Here is a 21,450-nt window from a genome sequence, read left to right as displayed (position 1 = left end):
TGACTCTTACCCAAGTACTTTGACAATACTATACCAATTTCAGTTCTTTTGTTTTAATTGCCTGATGCACAGAAATTGCCACCACAGAAATCCCCTTTATCTTCCCATCAATTCCATTCATTTCTAACCTATTTTTAGTCTTGTCATCTCCTATTTTGTTCTCCAATTTACCAAAAACTCAATGATCTAACATCTCATGTTACCACCTTTTATATATTTTTTTTTTTTCCTATAACTTTATTTTTGCTTGGTTTCTATTATCAAACACATCTGCGATGTCTCACCTGGTGATCAGAATGGGGGATTATTTTAATTCTGGAAAATTTAGTTCCAGGAGGATACATCATTGATGCAAATAGTTTGCTGTAAAGAGATGATTTATGTGCTAACTTTTCCTTGCTTTCCACAATGCTGTGAGATAGCCAAATCAATGATTGCCATCTTTGTCTGTGTCTGCTTGTAACTGTATCGGGTTTATCCCCATATGTATTCGATACTGAAAGTGCTGCTGTCTACTGGTGGGTTAATTTATTTAAGGTCCGCCTGAATATTTCATTTTCTCAGAACCACCCATATCTAGGAGGTATTCCCTTACATAATACTTGGGGAGACACCTGATGTATGAGAAAACAAGCAACAGAAATAAACAGAGCAGGAGCATGAACATTATTATTATTACTGTTATTATTATGAGGAGGAGGAGGAGGAGGAGGAGGAGGAGGAGGAGGAGGGTAGGGTCATCTCAAATGTGCACATGAACATGGTTCTTGGTAACTGTACTAGCATGTTATTACACAAATGTAAATACAGCATTAACAGTTGTCGTTCAGCAAGGCAAACTGGTTACCTGACCAGGGTGACAACACCACCATGTGTAAGCCTGAAAAGCAGGGAGAGGAGGCAGCAACAGCATACATTCCACTATTCTTACAAGTGGAACTGTATTGTGCACTGTAAGTCTGTACGCATCCCTGAGTGAAGTGCCTATCAATAACAATAACAGAAACTGGGCAACAGTATATCTCACTTTTGCCACTCAGGACACTCAGCTGGCAGCAAATGTTAAACTACTTTCCTGGGTGATGATGTTATTTTCCACAGATGTCTCTAGTGACCTGTAGTTCACGTTTCAGTTCTGGACAATAATCCCAAACCTTCATTCAGATTTATGCCTACTGATAGTATATTTTCGGTTTCTTTATCTGTCAAAACGTCTCTCCTCCAGTAGTTTACATTCACTTTTTTTGGGCCTGATACACAAACTTTAAAGACTTCAATGTTACAACGGTGCAAACTAATACCACAACAGTGTAAGCAAACTGATTGCATGGTCTACTGGTAAATCAATTCCCTGTGACCACATCAATTTTTTCTCCAATAGAAAGGTCTGCAGGAGGTACGTTCAGCCTTGTGAGGATGAGTAAAGAGCTTCTTGAATATAAAAGGTGTGACACTTACACTTAAGTCGCCACTATGCAAAAAAGGCTTGTACCAAGGCTATGCGAGACATGACATACATTAATACCAACAAAACCATCAGCGACACAGCTTGATATATCATGACTACAAATCTTATTCTTTGCAAGATTTCAGTCCAGTTCTGTAGGATTTAGGCACAGATGATATGGCAGCAGAAGGAAGGGAACCATTTTCTATCAAAATTTTGTCAATGGACTATAGAGGAAAAGATTAGTGCTCCTTAATTAATGCTGAAAGTTTGGCTTTCTTTGTCTTTCTGTACTTTTTTTTCTGCCCAGTTCTACATGTTAGTCCAAAGCTTTCCTCTTACAGTAACAGAGAAGTCACGAACTGAAACCCTGCACCCCGACAATGAAACACTGCCTGACTACCGTATTTACTCGAATCTAAGCCGCACTTTTTTTCTGGTTTTTGTAATCCAAAAAACTGCCTGCGGCTTAGAATCGAGTGCAAAGTAAGCGGAAGTTCTGAAAAATGTTGGGAGGTGCCGCCACAACTAACTTCTGCGTCGAATATATGTAGCGCTACACAGGCATGCTTTGCAGGCACAAAGATAAATACTGGCACCAAAACCTCTGCGTCAGTAAATAAATTAAAAAAAAAAAGGTGGAAGACTAGCTTTTTTCTCCGCCCCGAGTTTTGACAACTGCATTTTCATACATTATCCATCGAAGTAAATACAAATTTCTTATTGTTCATCTTCGAATGTAGCAGCATTTCAATGTACTACGAAAATCTGACTGGCAAGACTGTTTGGGATGTTTGTCAATATGGCGAACTCTACGTTCTGAATTTTTTCCTACCTGTGAGAAGAGATGGTTGCTAATAGGAACTTTTATGAATTGTGAATCACATGCAGTTTTCTCTTCACCATAAGAATAATACGAATATAAACGTTTTGCCATGTATTTTTTCGTGTTTGCTGCTATCTCATTTAGATCCTGTCAGCCTAATAAACTACGAAACTAGAGTGAGACAACAGGAAACGCGGAAGACTATACGTATCATGTCATGTTTATATTCGTATTATTCTTATGCCTAATAGTGATACAGTCAGAAATGAAGCACGGCAATTGACTAGATTTTTATATCTAAGATGGCTCTAATTTCTGTGCAGAATGTAATGTACTAAAGATGCGTCTGCAAAGATTTTCAAACAAAGAAAAATTTTCGCTAAACTCTCGTTCAGAACATCATCTATCATACGCAGTCTATTATTTGGTTCTTGCTGATCATTATCAAAGAAAGCAGCAGTGTAAGTAACAAAAGATAGCAGTCTCTTGCCATTGTTTCGCTAATGAGACGATTCCTCTCTTTTTTTAAAATTGTAAGCGGTGGTAGCGTGCACAAAAGCAAGCCATGCCACTAGTGACGACAGGTCGTAAACACTCATTACCAGAATGCGACATACAATGCATGACACAGTACAATAATGTATTTTCAGCTTAGAGTGATGTAAACACCTATAACAAAGAGAACGGCACTGATCAGATCAAAGAAAAATAAGCAATCAATGCAAACCAGACGAAGCACGTGAAAAAGGAAGGGTACCCGTATAGATATGGACGGAGTGCCTGACGCATAGCAATGGCTACCTGGTAAAGCTTAACTGCTTAGCTTATGACTCGAACCAAACTACTGTAGCTGTATCGTCATTCATTCGACCTAAATTGTTTCTCATATTACAATGGGCCAACTTTGTTTCGATTTGGAGGTGTGGCCTAAAACTTCTCTCCCCCCTTGAATTTCAAGTCTCAAATTTCAGGTGCGGCTTAGATTCGAGTGCGGCTTAGTTTCGAGTAAATACGGTATACTCTTTGTAAACTGTCACTTTGCAAACTTTATTCACAGCGTAGTTTGTATAAATCCGCAGTTTGTCTAAATAAGCCAGTTTTTCACAGAATTATTTTGCTAGCCTGAAAGTCCAGTTTTTTGCTACAGAAACTGAGAAATGTTTTCAAATTTAGAATTCCTTTGTATTGTTCCTAATGTCACATAAATTTCAGTCTAATAATGCAGTTATCTGTATCATCAATAAAATATTCATCCTTAGCATTTTGAGGCACTGTGACTCTCCTTCCATAATGTGCACAAATTGACGTAAATTTCACTTGTCAATGGTTGCCTTCATCAGCACTAATCACCTTTTTGTTCTAATTGTCTGGAAAATTAATTATGTTAACTGCAAGTTGATATGGCTGCCTTGCAAAAGTATTTTTCCACAATCACCTTTCGTGCTCACACTGCAGGTGACAGTGCACACCACTCTGAATTGGAAAGTGACTGTAACTAGCTGCATGACCAAATTAGTTCCTGCTACAGCCAGGTAACCAGTTGGCCTTGCCAAATCATAGAACATTGCTCATTTAAATCTCATTTTTATTTGCTTGTTAAGCCTGACTCAAATATTTATGCATCTAATTCTTGCTGAAAAGTAAATAATATTCTACACATTATCAGAACAATGCTATGACTAGAAATGCAGTTGACTAATCTACACCAACATAATATTTATAAGTCTTCCATGATTCTCTTAATAAATATACAAATTTTACTTGTTTTACTGCTCTTCTGTAAACTTATAGTAGCTCAAAAACTGAAATGTATGTCCATCAGTTTGCTTACTACTCTTATTCCAAACTTTAACATGATTACAACTACGTTTATCATATGCTTTTACTGATGTTCATTTTAAGCATTCATTACAATGCATATTCATTGTACTTCATTTCTATGATTGTAGCATTAATCTTCCCACTCATTTTATGATTTCCTTCATTTAGAATATGAGAGTCACTTTCATGTGCTGAAATATTAAAGGTCATAAATATGTTTTATCATACAATCACAGTTTGGATACAATTTAAAGCTCACCTTTTTAGACTTGATGTAAGGAACTCATGATCATGAGCTACTTTATGCATTAATTCATTCAGAATTGGCTGAATATTGACAGCTCTCTCAAATTCTTTTCTAGGAAACACTGACGGTAGGAGAGCAAATGGAGCAAATTGTAAAATATCCTCATTATAGTTTGTCTTTGAACGCATACATGCACCTGTGGGCATTAAACATAATAATTTCATGTGCAAACACGAATTAAAGGAAAGTGCATTAATAAACTAGCCAAACATTCAACTGAAAATACATATTTGGCTATGGAGGTTTTTACGAAATATCTGAATGTCCACTGATGTGCACAAATTTAGCAATTAAGTTTATCATTTTCTTGTAGCATGACTAAAAACTAATTGTTATTACATATGGTGCTTGCAGTATTGCATCCAGAGATGTTACGGTATTCCACACTGATTATTGCTAACACACTATAAAAGACAGACATTAGTTTAAAACAAACGATGAAAAATCCAGGATGGAATAACGACAATATTATAGAAAGGATAGATTGATACTCACCATATAGTAGAGAAACTAAGACGCAGATAGACAACAGAAAGACAACTGAACAAGTAAGCTTTCGGCCAAATGACCTCCTCTGAAAGTAGACAACACACACACACACACACACACACACACACATACCTGCTGTGAGGTGTGTGTGTGTGTGTGTGTGTGTGTGTGTGTGTGTGTGTGTGTGTGTGTGTGTGTGTGTGTGTGTGTTCAAAGCCTTTTTGTCTGAAAGCTTACTTGTTTAGTAGTCTTTTGTTGTGCATGTCTGCAACTCACCTTCTCCACAACATAGTGAGTAGCAACCCATCCTTTTCATAATACTGTCACAGACTTTAGTTTGGTAGACAACTGAAGCTGATGTGAAAACTACAAGTGATCACAGTTAGAAAAATCTTTTCTGGGACTTCTAACACCCACAATTCATAAATTAGCCATTTATCACTCGCAAGGAAAGTATTTGGGCTCAAACAAACAAACACACTTACAACAAATTCCTGTGCGTGACTGTTTAAAGGTCTCTTATTGCACAACTGATATCTGTTTATCTGAAAACCCCTGCAGTCATCCAACAGTGGCCGCTGAGTATTCCATACTGAATTTGGCCTTTGCCCGACAATATGCCAGTCAATACCAATAGAGACAGTGCAGTGTTTGTGCGATGTTGCATGTTGTAAAGTTATTTGTGTAGTGAAGCGTCAGATGGGTCGGCAATTGGTAATCAACTTTGCAAATGTATTGCAATTGGTTGACATGAAGTTACAACAAACTCTTCCTTGTGAAGATGGTCCTGGTGTAGAATATATAGATCAAAAATATTATCACCAGTTAGAAACAGATACTGCTGTAACACTACCACATAATTATGATGTTAATGAGGAACACCACCCTGCAATGATACAGTAAGTTCGAGAAGAGGCGACATAAGCAGTGAAAGCGAATTCTAAAACCTAAAGCGTCATCACAATGTATGATGGCAACACACCAGACAATGTTTATTATGATTGTCACATCAGAGATTTCAACACATATGACAAGCTCTTGAAAAGCTACACTAAACCGAAGGCTAAAAGCAACAATAAAAGAGTACTGGACTATGTGGCAAAGAAAAGAGAAGGTAATACAGTTTTCAAAGGACATTGTATGCTGCAGTTCAGTATCATCAAGCAGCATGTAATGGCAAAGTCTGACAAGTTAAGATAACATCACGCGATATTTGCTATTTACTAATACACCAAGAAACCTCTATTACTAAATGGCAAACACAGTTCATAGTTCATGGTGCATCATACCAGTTGCTGGTTGCCTCTCTAACAGCTTCCAGTGGGAAAAATATCATTTTCAATATTTTATATAATTACTGACTTCAGATGTAGAGAAATGTTCAATACAACTCATCGGCTTTGACCACCGACATAGGAAACATGAGACAAATGCTGTAAACAATATGGCAAATGTAATATGAGGTTACTGCCGATTTTTTCATATGGGCTAATGTACAGATCAGTCTGTCACAACAGCTAGATCTTTTTTTTTTAAGTATCAGAGTTGCTCGCTTCTCTACAACCAAACTGTCACATTCCAACCTAATTGCTTTCAAATTCATTGGCTTTCCAAAAAACAATGTAACTGAATATATGCACCAAAAGGCATCACGACAGTAGCCACTAACATTACATCACTGGCCAAGGCCAAAAGCATACATCGAACATTTCTATTGATCCTACTGACTGAAAATAAACATTTACAATGCCCTCATGATTACTCTAAGCGGGTATTATGTTCAAGGTTTAAGACAGTAAGACAATTATTACTGTTAGAAACCGACTGTGCACACCTTGAGGCACTGTAACTCATCATGAGCAAATACCCAAACTATATTCTTTCGATATTTGAAAAAGAGAACAATTAGTGGCTTCCAACAAACTTAATACATAATTTCAAACCTTTTCTAAACTTTCCTCACTTGCATGCTTAACATCAAATACTTCACACACTGACTCATTTATAATGTAATCATAGTTTTGAAGCTGCTTTATCCAGAGTGGGGCAAATAAAAGTGACCCGGAGAACACAGTTCCAGGGTACAAAGAAACACAGCAAAGGGTAGGAAATATAGTGCTAACCTGGCTATAGCGGATGTTGAAAGTTACCACCATTCATCTCCTGGCACTTTTGGGCTCTGGTCAGCAAGTTGCTGAAGGCAGATCGAGGCTGGACTGCTGGAATTGCTGCAATTTCATCTGAAATGTTCCACTGCCGTTCTTGAAGACTATTAGGGTTGTTGTGATACACCTTAGAGTTGAGGCTCCCCCACCACAAAGTAATCACACACTGACAGATCAGGTGACTTGGATGGCCAGCTAGGACCGCAACAAGACGGACCTCTGCTAACAACTGTCAGGATTGCAGATTGTGTAAATGTGCTCCAAGATTCAGCCTGCTGTATGGGCAGTTGCTCCATTCTGTTGGAAATAGCCGAAGTCTTTTCATCTTCCAATAATGCTCCCACAAATTGTATCCACTCATTCAGGCCACTTTCATTTGCCCTATGCAAGTTCAATTTTTTAAGGAACTGGAGGTTTATTGGTTTGACACTGTTTTCGGTGTCCAGCTTTTTGCTCATATAATTTATTTCACTTCTACATTGTGCTGATTGTTTTGTGGCAAAAAGCAATTTATGCACAGTTTAGTTTCAAACCACTATTTTTCATCCATGTCTAGTTCCCCAAGTTTCTGCTCAGTATGGTAGATTAACACTTTGCTCAACTTTAGGGCAGAAAATTATTGTTGAGTCATCTGCATTGAGAATGGTTTTAGACTGCACCTTGCCTGGCACATCATTAATACAATATAATATGCAATAGTAGTGGCAATAATACTGAGGCACTTGTGGAGCTCTTAATTGTGTGTGTTTCTAACCAGAGAGGAATTTCTTGCCATTTTTATGAACAAGCCCCTTTTTTCTGTCCATGACTACTTAGAACTATCAGGAAATAACAAACTGCCAAGCAAGAAAGTAGTACACAGCCAATGCTATTATTCATCACCTCCTTCCAGTGTGTTAAATCTGTACACAGCCAACATACAAACGGCTTACGGCAATTAGCACCTGAATCTCCCTACCTGGGATCTAAGAGGATTTGAAAATGGGAGTACAAAAAGGATCATAGGATTGCTTATTCTATGTTCTGCACAGAGGTAAATTTTGTTCTATCTTGTGTTCTGTTTTACCATGCATCAGAGCCCAGTCCCGTGCAGATGTCACTACTTCTTTTAAAGTCTTCTCATCAAGAGGCAACTGCACACAGGGTTCCAATCTTCTGACAGCCATTGTTAAGCCTCTGGAACTAAGAAGTTATGTCTTAGTATGTTAACTAATGAAATGATCTAAGTGAAAAGCACATATTGTGTATGTTCTATAGTGTTATTTTACTTAGGTGGTTTTCAGCTTACAAGGCCATCAACAGACTGAGTATTGTAATCAAAGAAGGTGCAGTATCGTGAACAAAATTGCAAAAATGTTACAGTCAAGAGTGAGTTATGAATACAGAGTAAATTTCATCTTTGACAGTGCAATGGTAATGCAATTAAAAATATCAAAGCCAAGCAGTAAATATATACAAAGGAAACAAATAAAAAAGATTAACATTAAACTCAAATAAACAGTGCCTATACAACAATTTAAATTAAATTACAATCCCTATAAAATAAAATTAGTATGTGACAAGAGTACAGAAGAATACCTTCAAGAGGTATTACATATGGAAGGCAATACAGAAACAGAGTAAAAAGAGAAAATTGACCATTTAACAACAGCATACTTGGAGTAAATAGATGATCAGAATAAAATAAATACAGGAAAAATGGAGAAATAGAATGGACCAGACAATATGCAAATCATTGGAAAAAGAAGATCGAGTGAAGTTTAGAAGAGGAAGCGTTGAGCTATTACTTGGTTATTTAATATTAAATCAGGGCTGTGGGCTAGATGTTTGTCAATTTCCAGGGTTTCCAACACAATGTGTGTGTGTGTGTGTGTGTGTGTGTGTGTGTGTGTGTGTGTGTGTGTGTGTGTGTGTGTGTACTGATGTCAATGTTATACATAATAAAATTTTGTTAGCTCAACCAATGGCCATAACCCAGTCCTCACAGGAAACAAAAACAGAACCTTTGAGTGCAAACATTAAATACTGGTTCTGATATGTAGATGATGTACTGTATACATGGGTAGGAACTCAAATAGCAATGGAGAGATGCAGAGAGAGAGAGAGAGAGAGAGAGAGAGAGAGAGAGAGAAATAGACTGGAGTAGAAGATGTAATTATGGTTGTAATGAAAAAGAAATGAAGGGTGGGCACAGCAAGGATGCAGACAAATAGATGGAAGTTCTTTGCTAGGTTTCAAGATATAAGAAAAGACAGATGCCAACCTACTCAGTACACTAAATCAGAAAACCAGCAAGACCTATGCATACACTGTAATCCATAGAGAAGTCTGGAGGAAGCCTTTATCCAGCAGTGGATGTTAAATAGCTGACAATGACTAGTTTGATTAATTGTTCATTGCTTAAAAATGGTCACAGTGTTGTTAGTATATACATGGTCATGAATGAGTAACATAGAATAGCCATCAATTAAAAATTCTTTATACTAGATACAACACCTTATAAAGACAGCACCATGGAACAACACAATTATACAACAGTAGAGAGACAAAAAGATATTAAAAAAAAACTGGCCTACAGCAATAGTTATATGGAAAGAATAATATCACATTGGTAACATACATGCTATTCGTAAACATTAATGGTAGTGGTGGTGGTAAAATGGAAATGATCATACGGCATTCGGGGGAGTTAGGCCGCCGTATTGCAAGTCCTTTTTAGTTGACGCCGCTTCGGCGACTTGCAAGTCAATGATGATGAAAATTATGATGAAGGACAACACAACACCCAGTCCCCTGCCGGGAATCGAACCCGGGCCCCCTGTGTGGTAGGCAGTAATACTACTGTTACGCTATGGAGGCGGTGGTTGTGGTGGTACAATTATGACGATGATGATGATAGGGTTATGAGGGACTCAAAGGTGTGGTTATTACTCCCTTTATTATCATAATTAATGAGCCAATAGAAGAACTTTGTGGGTAATATGGATAGAGTCAGATCAAGAGCTGTGACACTGTCACGAGAAATAGTATCGATAAAAGACAATGTAGTACACACATCAATGAAAGTTGAGCAACAGGAGGGAGTTTGCAGACAGAGGTCCTCCAAGTAAAAGATAAGGTCATTCAATGTGTTACGGATGCCAAGGAAAATTAATACAGCTTAGACTTCAAGTATGGGAAGACAAGATTTGAGTTTAGTATCTGAAATGTGGTGGAGCATGATAAGTGTTACTGCCCATGTACCTTTAAAGGTGGAATACCTGCTTCAACAAGGGGACTACTGACAGGGCTCATGCAGAAAGCTGCAGTGTAGACTCCACTGTAGTGTATGGGGTCTAGAAGAATCAGAACAGAAGGTGCTACTGACCTGTAAGCAACACAGCCATAGCCTATTCGCGTAAAAATCAATGATAAGTAAAACATGACTAGAGTCTCCCGATCTGCTCCCAACACAGTCTTTCCAAGGAAGCACAGGGAATTTAACTTCCACATACAAGTTGTCTTGTGCTGCTTTAAGTGGGGTAACAATGTCAATTTGTGGGTGAACAGCATTCCTTTAAAGCGAAAGTCTACAATTTCCATCTGTTATTCATCCAAACACAATTTGGGGTATAAGTGGGAGCATCAAATTCTGAAGAAGTGCATGATGAATTCTGTAGACGTGAATGACCCAGGATTTTGTATGTGAGAAATACAACCATGACTTTGGTCCCATATTCATGTCTTATGAAGGGCTTGTTTAAGATGGGGTTCTGCTGAGCATATTGGATCAGAACTGTGGTACAAACAGAAGTTGTTGACCTACAAAACCAACATTTATGGCAACTGTGAAGAAGGTAGTCCTGAAGACCAACCCATGTAGAACCCCATCTTACTGTACAGGTTGATTACTAAGGGTGGTACCAACCAACTCAAATGGATAATAATTTTTTCAATAAAACTTGGTAGGCTGCCTCTGAATCCCCATCCAAGTAATGTTGCTTTGATGTTTTGTTGCCAAATTGTATCAAAAGCCTTGGGATCATAAGCCTTTTGAAGTCAAGGAAGACCACTATCAAGTGTCATCTAAGTATGAAGGTCTTGCTGACAGGAGATGACATTCGTAAAAGGGGGTCAGTTCTGGATCTGAATCTTCATAAAATCCATACTGAAATGATGAATGTGAATTTTTTCCACACATAAGCAAAGTCTGGCTTACCATCCCTTCCTTGAGTTCGATGGGATCACTGTTAAACTGATTAGTCTGTAGTTGTCTGTATTTGTTTATGAGGTTTCAATACTGATAAAATGATGCTTCCTATCCACTGGGTGAGAAAAACTCCTCCTTGCCAAACTTCATAAACCAGCATTTGGTTACTTTGTTTTTTATAGTCACTAAAGTGGTTATGTATTTGATTGCATATGGTATTTAAGCCTGAAGTGGTATTCTTGCATTGTTCTAGTGAATTCCCAGTCTGTAACAGGGGTGTTTAAAAAAAAAAAAAACACAGCGGAACCTCAAATAACAAGCATAATTTACTCCAGAATCTGACTCGTGGTGTGAAACACTTGCTAAGTAAAACAATTTATCCCGTATAAATTAATGTAAAATATGACAATGCATTCCCTGCAGACAAAGTTTTAGAAGTTTTATCTTATTCATGCCATTTATTTAAAGAAAATTATACATACACTATTATGTACTTTATTACTCATGATACATAACTAATTCTTTTTTACTAGGAAGTCATTTGTTTCTGCCGATGCTTCAACACCTGGCAAAAATGAGACAGCATTATCGACAAATTTGTAGCCTTTGTAGCCACTGCTTTATTGGGGTGATTATTTTCAATGTACGATGCAACCAATTCCCATGCTTTCAGCAGTCGTCTTATTGCACCAGAAGATTGCACTTTACTGTAAGCACCTCCTCCTCCTCCTCCTCTCCACAACGAACTGCTGTGAAACACACTACAACTCCAAAAACTCTTCAGTGTTCATTTCTTGGCTGTGATCTTCCACAAGCTCATCAATATCATTCTTATCCACCTCTAGTACTCTCTTCTCGGCAAAACACACAATCTCGTTCCTCTTCCCATGCTTTTTTGATCATCTTGACACAGGTAAAGATGTGGAAGCGATATTCCCAAAACTCTCTGATAATGAGATCGATAGCTTCAGTTGACTTAAAGCAATGCTTGAAGAGTGCTTTAGTGTAGTTTCCTAAAGATAGAAATAATCTGCTGGTCCTTAGGCTGAAGTAATGGAGTGGTGTTGGAGGCAGAAATTGGATCTTGATGAATTGATTCATCTCAAGCAAATATTTTTTCAGCGAAGGGCCAAACATTGCATTGACCCAATCACAAAAAGATCAAGTCACCCAAGCTTTGTTGTTGGACCTCCACATCATATTTAACCTGCTCTTCTGGACTTTATACTTCTTGAAGTCTCATGGAGTTTATGAATGGTAAACAAGCAGTGGTTTCATTTAAAAATCATAGTTTGCATTGGCACAGAATAGCAGTGCGAGACTGTTCTTCATTGGCTTGTGACCAGGCAATGCAATCTCCTCTGCCGTTATAAAGGTACCCTTTGGCATCTTTTTCCAGAATAGACAAGTCTCATTACAATTAAAAACCTTTTGTGGCAGTTAAACCTCAGAACCTACGGGCATCTTAAAGTTGCTAATGAAGTTCTCTGCTGCCTTTGTGTCGGAGCTGGCTGCTTCACTGTGCCTCACAATGCTGTGGAGTCTGGCTCTTCTCTTAAACTTGTCGAACCTTCCCTTAAACACTTCTTCGGCTGCTGATGATCCTGGTGTTGTCTTAACGAGGTCGGCGAAAATCATTCTTGACTTCACATAAATGATTGTCCTGTTAATAATGTCACTCTGCAATTGGTTTTTGGAGCTACCTTTCAACATTGTTAAGAATACAAAACTGTTGTTTTGATGCTCTTGAGACTCCCTTTGAAGCATCTATCTCCTTAATCTTGAACTTCCTCTTGAGGATAGTGCAAATAGTTGATGTAGGCTGATTGCATGTGCGTGCTAAATCAGCAATGCTCACACCACATTCGACTTTTTCAATTATTTTACGTTTCATTTCTTAGGTCATTTTCTTTCTCTTATGTTCATCATCTTGAGGCTTTATCTTTGGGGACATTTTGACGAAGGTTATTAAAATTTGCACACAAAAACACTGTGTGAACACAAGTTTAGAAAAATGTGTGTTCACAAGCTGCACTAAGATGGTAGCAGGAAGAGCGCTAAACCCAGACTGCAGCAAGCACATACTAAAGACATTGTTCATATGCCACTACAGACAACGAAAAGTGTTCGTATCGTTGAACATTTCCCCTCACCGTGCGCAAACAGCTAGTGACATCACACTAATACATCGTCACTCGTTACGCAACTCATGTTTTTACAATTCGTTTTGCCTGTTATGGACACTGCATGTTATGGGAGATGCTTGTTAAGCGAGGTTCCACTGTACTATGTTCTATTAAAATATGAGTGAATTTTTTTCTGAAGCTATCACTTTAGTGTAGTATGTCACTAGAAATTTAGGTATCTGGTTGTTATGAAGTACTCCTCAGTCCAACTCCACGTATTTCAGATGGTAAAGAAATCCCATTGATATGTTATAGTTTTGCTCATACCTGGGCATTGGTTTTATGGGTATTCACTGAAGCAACACTTTGTTCCCATATTCCCATTTCTGTCATTTGATTAAATGATGTGCTTTACCTTGTAGTTGTGTATAGAAAATGGAACAATTAGGGGATGAAAGGCTCCTCATTTTAATGCCCTTTGTCTGTTTCTGATGGCTTTTACTATTTCTTAAGATCACCATGGTACATATTTGCATCAAGATGATCTGGAAAGTATAATATTGTATTCTGAGCTACATGGGTAATCAGATTTGTTGCTTCTTGTACTATCTTTTGGGTGTCTTTCTCTTGGGATATTGCAACAAACACTTCAGGGAAACATGCTTCCCTAACAGATTTCCGTGGGGTACTGCCTTGGTAGTTCGTCATTAGGCCTTGACTGTGGGATCGATAATAAAATGATAGGGTAATCATCACTGTTGCACACATTGCTTTGGGCAGGACATTGTGTCACAGAAGTGAGACTCGGACCAGATTGATAAATGCACGAAAAGCTCCATGAGTGACAATAAAACATATTGGATTACCAGTATTCATTAGACACAGATTAAAATCCATTGCCCTCTATTGTTTTTATTCTCAATGCGCAGGACAGGAAAAAGGGGAGGGTTAATGGATGCAATAGTTCTTCTGTCTCTTGACAGCATATGCCTTGACTTGTCAGGAAGTGGAAGTTGCACATCATTATCATGGTAGACAGTTGTAGCCTAATGGCTGTAGCCTTGAGTGTTGTATTCAGTAGTATCTGCTTGATAAAAAGTAAAAAATTGTACCAACGTTCAAATGCCTTCTGAAGGCCTCATCAAGTCAAGTCAATTATTACTAACAATACTGCAGTTTCTGTGTGTAGGCATGTAGTCTTCTAATAACTGTGATACCTGCAGAGCAACACATGTGGTGGAGAAGAGGGACACATGTTCAGGCATGTGGCAGTAATAGCCATTACAGTTCAATGGTACCACAGTTTAAAAAGGCAGTGTAGGGACAAATAAAGTGAACGGCAGTTTGTGTAAGCAGCTGTTCCTTTCCAAAAATCCTGTACAATTAGTATAATTTCCAGACCTAAAGGTAACATTTCTGTAGGGAAGGATTCAAGGTCACGGTACAATCAAAGCGGATTTCGATACACATGTTTTCTTTTCCTTTTTTTTCTATGTTTTTAATTCTTGTGATCGTTTTTTGGGTTGTACATCCCAATAAGAGGGTGATATAACTGTTCATTGGTCCTTTCTCCCAATGGTTGTTATCTGTGTGTGGGTCAGTTAAAATATATCATGACAATGTCCATGGACAGTGACAACAGAGAAGGATGGAACTCCTCCAGCTGTGACAGCAAAGGAGTACCCACTGATGTGGTACAGGTGGCGGTCTTCCTTGAACATTTTCCTGATTTAGGAAGTTGTTCACAACTCTGAATGGTTGAAACGTTAGCTGTAACTTCTGCAAAATTTAAGCGCAAATCCAGTGGATGAATTCATTCACATTTCCTTATCTTCGAAGTATTACGGGTGACTGAATGTATTATATTCCTGCATTTTCTTTTCCCTTATAAAATCTTGGCAAACCTGTGACCAGGGAGAGTGATAGTCTGGGAAATTTGTTCCTAGTGGAGGCTGTTCACAAGTGTGGTCATCGTGAGACATTACTCCAGTTTTCACAGATGGATTCTATAGTACATAATTTGAGACATGTGAGCAAAATGGAAACATTGGAAGCACCTCATGTTTGGTAGGACATGCCATTTAACAATACATGTACATACCAGGACATACTGTTCCCAATAAGACATGTCCTTCAAATTCCAAAATGAAGCTGCTTATGTCAACTCTGTTTTCCTTTGGCATTCTCTGTATCCATCATACAAAATCAGTCCTGCAACTTTCCAGTCATTTAGAGTTCTTCATCTGGTTGAAGCATTAGATCTCTATGAAAGATAATGTCCCAGGTCATCTTAAGACTCTTGTGTGGAGTAATTTAGTGACAGACCATTTCTTAGCTAGGTAGGCTTAATGTGTTTCCAGGGTAGCTATTTCACCGAACTCATCTTCAAAATTCTCCACAAAAAAACCTGGATTTTATTTTTGTGTAGTACTCACCATCTGTTCCAACACAGATTAAATATTGAGTAAATTGTTTGCTTCCTTGTTTCGCAGGCCAAGAAGTGGCTATGGCAGGAAGACTGAATAATTACAAGTTTCTACATTAATTTTTTTCTTCTTCTTGTCAAACAACCAATTCTTCACAGCCACTGGTCTAACTTTGATTCTTTCATCTGCGAAGTGCCCACTGTGATGCTGCTTACTCCTGTCAAGGTGTCCACGGGTGTCATCAACCTACAGCAATGTCCACATGGCTGAATGGGCATTGCTCAATTTCTCGGTACCCCTAAAGGATTGAAATTTAATCTTTGTCTTAAGTAGTGAGGTAACAGCACAGATACGAGGGTTGAATGAAAAAGTATTGCTTCCACCTTCGTTAATTGGGTTTGGATAGGATTATTTTAATAAATCAAATACAGAAATAATCCTTAGAATGTGATGTTTAATTACAAACATTCACTTTTCCGCATAATCACCAGCCAACTGGATACATTCCTGCCAACAATGAACAAGTTTTCCGAAGCCGTCACGGAAGAAGTCAACACTCTGTTTCTGCAACCACAGTCTCACAGTTCTCTCAACGTCTTCATCAAAAGCATAATGATGTCCCCGCAGATTTTCTTTCATTATCGAGGACAGATGGAAGTCAGACGGTGCTAAATCTAGACTGTACGGAGGATGCCGTATGGTGGTGAGATTCAGTCTCTGAAGTTCTGCTGGGGTGGCACGTGAAGTGTGTGGTTTGGCATTGTCATGCTGCAGGAAAACATTTCCCTTTTGTTTTCGGACCCTTGTTAGCCATCGTTTCAGAGTTTGCAGCATTGGGATGTAACACTCTGAATTTATTGTTGTTCCACGATCAAGGAAATCAACATGGATTACACCATCTGCATTCCCAGAGCACTGTAGTCATCATCTTTCCAGCTGAGGGCTTCATCTTGAATTTCTTTTTCTGGGGTGAGTCTTTGTGTTGATATTCCATAGACTGATGCTTCATCTCCAGGTCATAATGGTGTACCCATGTTTCATCTCCTGTCACAATTGAATGGAGAAAGGCGTCACTTTCATTCTCGTAACGCAAGAGGAGTTCCTGGCAAATTTCAAGTCTGTGCACTTTCATTTCAGGAGTCAGCATCCGGGGTACCCATTGTGCACAGATTTCCCAACAGCCAAACAAAGCAATAATGTGACCCACATGTTCTTGTAAAGTGCCAGTTGTGCTTGCAGTTTCTCTCTGAGTGGAACAAAGATCGTCCTGAATCAATCTGTCAACATTTTGCTCATGAAACTCGGTGGTTGCTGTCACACGCCGTCTAACTCTGCTTCTCACGCACGTCAGATGTTCCTGCCACAGCATCTTTAATCTTACCCACCCAACGATGTATAGTATCACATCAACACAATCACCATAAACTGCTTTCATTCTCTGATGAATCTCCTTTGGGGTGACACCTTCTGCTGTCAAGAATTCAATGACTGTACATTGCTTACATTGCACTGATCGGCCATCTGTGGAAGGTTCCACTGTAACAACACAACCGTTCAATGCTAAGGCTTCCCATCAACTGGAGCTGTAGAGAAGAGGCTATGGAACAAACCAGTACCTAGCACATACAAATACCGCTAACTGTTGAAGAGTTACAAAGGTGGAGGCATCACTTTTCAGTCAACCCTCATACAATGCATGCAAGCCCTGCATTGTCAGGGGCTACAGTTGAAGGCGTATGTGATGACCCCACATCGGATTGGCTACCAGATTGGCTCTCTAGCAGCTGCAATTTCCCATGTACTGAGGATGCATAGATGGCTGTCATATGCCATAGACAGGGTGCCATCTAAGGTATGTTTCTCCTTTCCCAAATGACAAGCACTACCGTAAAAATTTTGAAAAAAGAAAAATTGAGTCAAACCCGAAAGTGGCGATTAGATTAAGGGTAACAGAAACCAAAGTGAGCAATCTGATTCAGTGCCTAAGAAATATCAATCAAACAACACTTCTTGCATTAGCAAAAGAGTAGTACTCATAATTAATGAAGACATGGTCACTGTTTATTCAAACATGTAGCATTATCATATATATAAACATGGCACTTTTAAATTACAACTATACTCTACATTTAAGTACTTAAGAATACGTGGAGTCGCTATATTGAATAAGGAAGGCAGAACTTGTGCACCCTACATTGTTTCTACCATAGCACTAAGTGCATGTGATTTGTGAACAAGCTTCCTCTCCTCAACTATTGGCCATAATCAAAAGGTGTAAATATAGCAGACAAGGGCAAAAATCAACCGTAATAGAGATCCTAGCACTTAACAAAATGTAAAAAGAACTCTGCCTTGAGAACATACACGCTAAATCCCTTGCTAAGGCATGAAGTTTAGTTATGGACCAAATTATTGCTTGGACTATCATATCAAGCCACCAATCCACTGAGATTAGACATGTCAAGTGCATTTCAAGTTGCATATTAATGGTGCGTAGAAAGAAACTTACTGAGAGTGCTGACTTTTTAGACAAAAATGGTATTGACAAAACTGCTAAAACGATGTTTCAACCATGTTAATAACACACTGAATGTGATGCTTTTGTACTCAATCACAGGCAACCACAACCATTTTGTTCTTCACACTTGTGGCCAATGGTATACAACAGTCAACATGAATTTTACATTTTAGTCCAGTGATGCAGCAGTGACTGATGACTGAAAACTGTAGCGCATTTTAATTCTGTCTATTCGGCTCCACCTTTTTGTGACTGACGCAGCACAGTGGGCAACACACTTATTTGAGACGTATTAGCTTCAAGTTACAATTCTGCCATTAATATTCAGCTGTCCTGTAGTTTTCCTACATAAGACTGGACAAATGCATGGACAGCCCTTGTTAACACAACTACAACTATTGATGCCTTCAACAGCTGAGCTTCTGTTCTGTGTCTATTGACCTTACAGCTAACAAACTAAGAAGGCTACATATTTTGGGAAGGTGGGGCTTCAAAAAAAATAACAATACTTTTGTCTTCTTCACATTTCTTTCTAGGAAGGATATAACATACATCTTCGTACACAAAACACAACATACACTGATAAGCCAAAAAATACAATCACCGCCCACCATGACATTGGGTGTTGCCTAGTAGTGTTGCAGGCACATGACGTGGCGACAGAAGTATGTAAGTGGAGCAAACAAAGAGGGGGGGGGGGAGGGGGGGTCACCTTACAGAAGATATGGAATGCAAATGGAGAAATCCACTGAGATAAGTGACTTTGACAAAGGACAGGTTATTATTATGCGGAGCCTGGGAACAAGCATCTTGAAAACGGCAAAGCTGATGTAATGTTCACATACTAGGGCCATGAGCACCTAGGAAGAGAGGTAGAAGGGCTATGAAACTACCACTATGCACTAAATAGTTGGACGTGCATGAGAAATCACAGAATATGGGGTTTGGAGGCCTGTCTACTCTGCAAAGTAGGATAGGCGGTAATCTGTGGCATCTCTGCAAAAAGAGTACAATCCTGGTGCATGCACAAGTGTTTCGAAGCATTCCGTTCAACATGCATTGTTGAACATGGTGCTCTGCAGCGGACCACCCCTATGTATTCTCATGTTGACCCAATAACATCATCAATTATGATTGCAGTAGGCGTGGGACAATTGGGATTCAACCATTGATCAATGGAAATGTGACAGCTTTTCAGGTGAAACATATTTTTGTTATGGTAGGTCAATGGCTGTCTCCACAAACACTTATCACAGTGAATGGCAGTTCGTAACATGCAGCGCGCCACAGACTCAAGCTGGTGGGAGCAGTATATGCTATGGGAGACATTCTCCTATGCCCACATGGGACCTGTGGTAGTAATCTGAGACAAGCTGACAGCTGTGAACCACCTGCATCCCTTCATGCGTGATGTCTTCCCAGTCGGCTATGTCATGTTTCAGCAGTATAACCGTCCATGTCTCAGAGCAAGAACCATGCTACAGTGGTTTGAGGAGCATTACAGTGAACTCATGTCGATGTTTCGACAATGAAGTTTGTCTGACATAATCCTATGGAAACCACCTGGGTCACTATCAGATCACCACCTACGAAAATCAGCAGCCCATTACGTATGTGTAGACAACTAAAGACACATACCTCTACAAACCTACCAACAAACTGTTGGATCAGTGATGTATGTCATTCCAAAGATGATAAACAAGCTACTAAACTTGTGGTTGTAAAACAACGCAAATGTTCAGAACGCAGCCATATTTACAAACTGAATTGCAATGTGAAAGTAAAATGATTCGTTCCACATTATTACGTTTTATCGTGCAAATGATCAACGGAATATGAAAATAAGTCCGAAGAATGTCAGAAAAAACAACGTATATTGAATGAAAGTAAGTGTATATACGTCTCGAAATCTGAAAAATAATATATTTCATTCATTGTGAAACTATAACTAGCGCCCCCCCCCCCCCCTTTCCCCATAACAAGGCAGATAGTAGAAACGCTCTTTTTCCTGTATTGCATCTTTTATTGTTTTCAAATCCAATGTACACAGTTCGCAAGACATTCTCCTAAATGACATCAAGTAAAAAAACAGAAAAATTTTATATTTCATGTATTCATTCCCGAAGATCAGGATGAATAATCATTTGTTTCGTGTTATTACATATTTAAAAAAACTTCGCTGAAGTATTTGACAACTCTCGGTGTATCAGTTACGTAGATCTGATAAAACTTTATAAGCAACAGATTCTCACTTTTGTTTGCTAGCCACTTCGCATCATTCTGGATCTGCTCAGCGTGTGATAGCTGATTTGAATACCGACACCTTACCGATTTAAGCAAGAGACAGCAAAGTTAATTAACATCAAGGTGAGACACTACATACTAAAAACAGCGGGCATTCGTCTGTGTTTCTTTAAGTGTATTAAGTATTACGCATCACTTAACACTAATGTTACAGCCAAATTAATGTTACACTCACAGATGTTGACCCGCCAGTGTCGTCTGCAAACCGCATATACAGTTTCAACTGCAGTGCAGCTATTATATTAACGAGAGATCTGTGTTATCAAATGCGGATTACAGATTTAATTGCTTATCTAGCCTCGCTTCAGAAGCAACTTATCAGCACACTTCTCTGACAGGCTGACACTCTTCTGACACTAAGCATAAATGTAAACAAAAAACAGCTTGTACGTATGATGATGCAAAGATTATGCAATTTGCGAAGTAACGATGAGACTGACACCCCCCCCCCCTTTTAGAATGTGTTGCACATAGACGTGAAAGTCGATTTAAAAGGTAGAGGCAATGCCACGTTAGAAATGAAACATTCCTGTTTTCTGCATTAAAAAATAATGGTGATAATAATACTCACTTTCTGGTATCGTGCAGTATAGCAAGATACTGCAAAAGAAGAAAAAGTTTTCAAAATACAAACGCGAGCTATAACGTTGGTCTGTGGAGTTTCAAATAGGACATCCTGTAGCCACCTATTCAAGACACTTGGGATACTGACACTCACAAGTCAGTAAATCTACTCGTTGATGATGTTTGTAATCAAGATTGGTATAAGTTGTATTATAAATGATGTAATTTGTATGCCAGTGTATGTAATCTTCTATAACTTGTATTTATA

General features: G+C 38.7%; 1 protein-coding gene across 4 annotated transcripts in view; it reads right to left on the bottom strand.

The window, feature by feature from the left end:
* The window catches only part of LOC126194828 (glutathione synthetase-like), a 157,792-nt gene extending 136,578 nt beyond the window's left edge, over window positions 1–21,214 (bottom strand). For 2 of the 4 annotated variants that reach the window (XM_049933160.1, XM_049933161.1), the window contains exons 1-3: window positions 20,794–21,011; window positions 8,122–8,237; window positions 4,354–4,537 (exon numbers count right to left, since the gene is read on the bottom strand). In XM_049933160.1, the coding sequence (XP_049789117.1) occupies window positions 4,354–4,537; window positions 8,122–8,221 (284 nt within the window). In that variant the 5' untranslated portion in view covers window positions 8,222–8,237; window positions 20,794–21,011. Of the gene's footprint in view, window positions 1–4,353; window positions 4,538–8,121; window positions 8,238–20,793; window positions 21,013–21,189 lie in introns of those variants that run through there. The other 2 variants (XM_049933159.1, XM_049933158.1) reach the window with 2 other exon arrangements.
* Window positions 21,215–21,450: the final 236 nt, after the last annotated feature.

The sequence above is a fragment of the Schistocerca nitens genome, chromosome 7 (genome assembly GCF_023898315.1).
Source record: "Schistocerca nitens isolate TAMUIC-IGC-003100 chromosome 7, iqSchNite1.1, whole genome shotgun sequence".
Classification (NCBI taxonomy): Eukaryota; Metazoa; Arthropoda; class Insecta; order Orthoptera; family Acrididae; genus Schistocerca; species Schistocerca nitens.
This window is presented reverse-complemented; position numbering and strand designations above follow the sequence as displayed.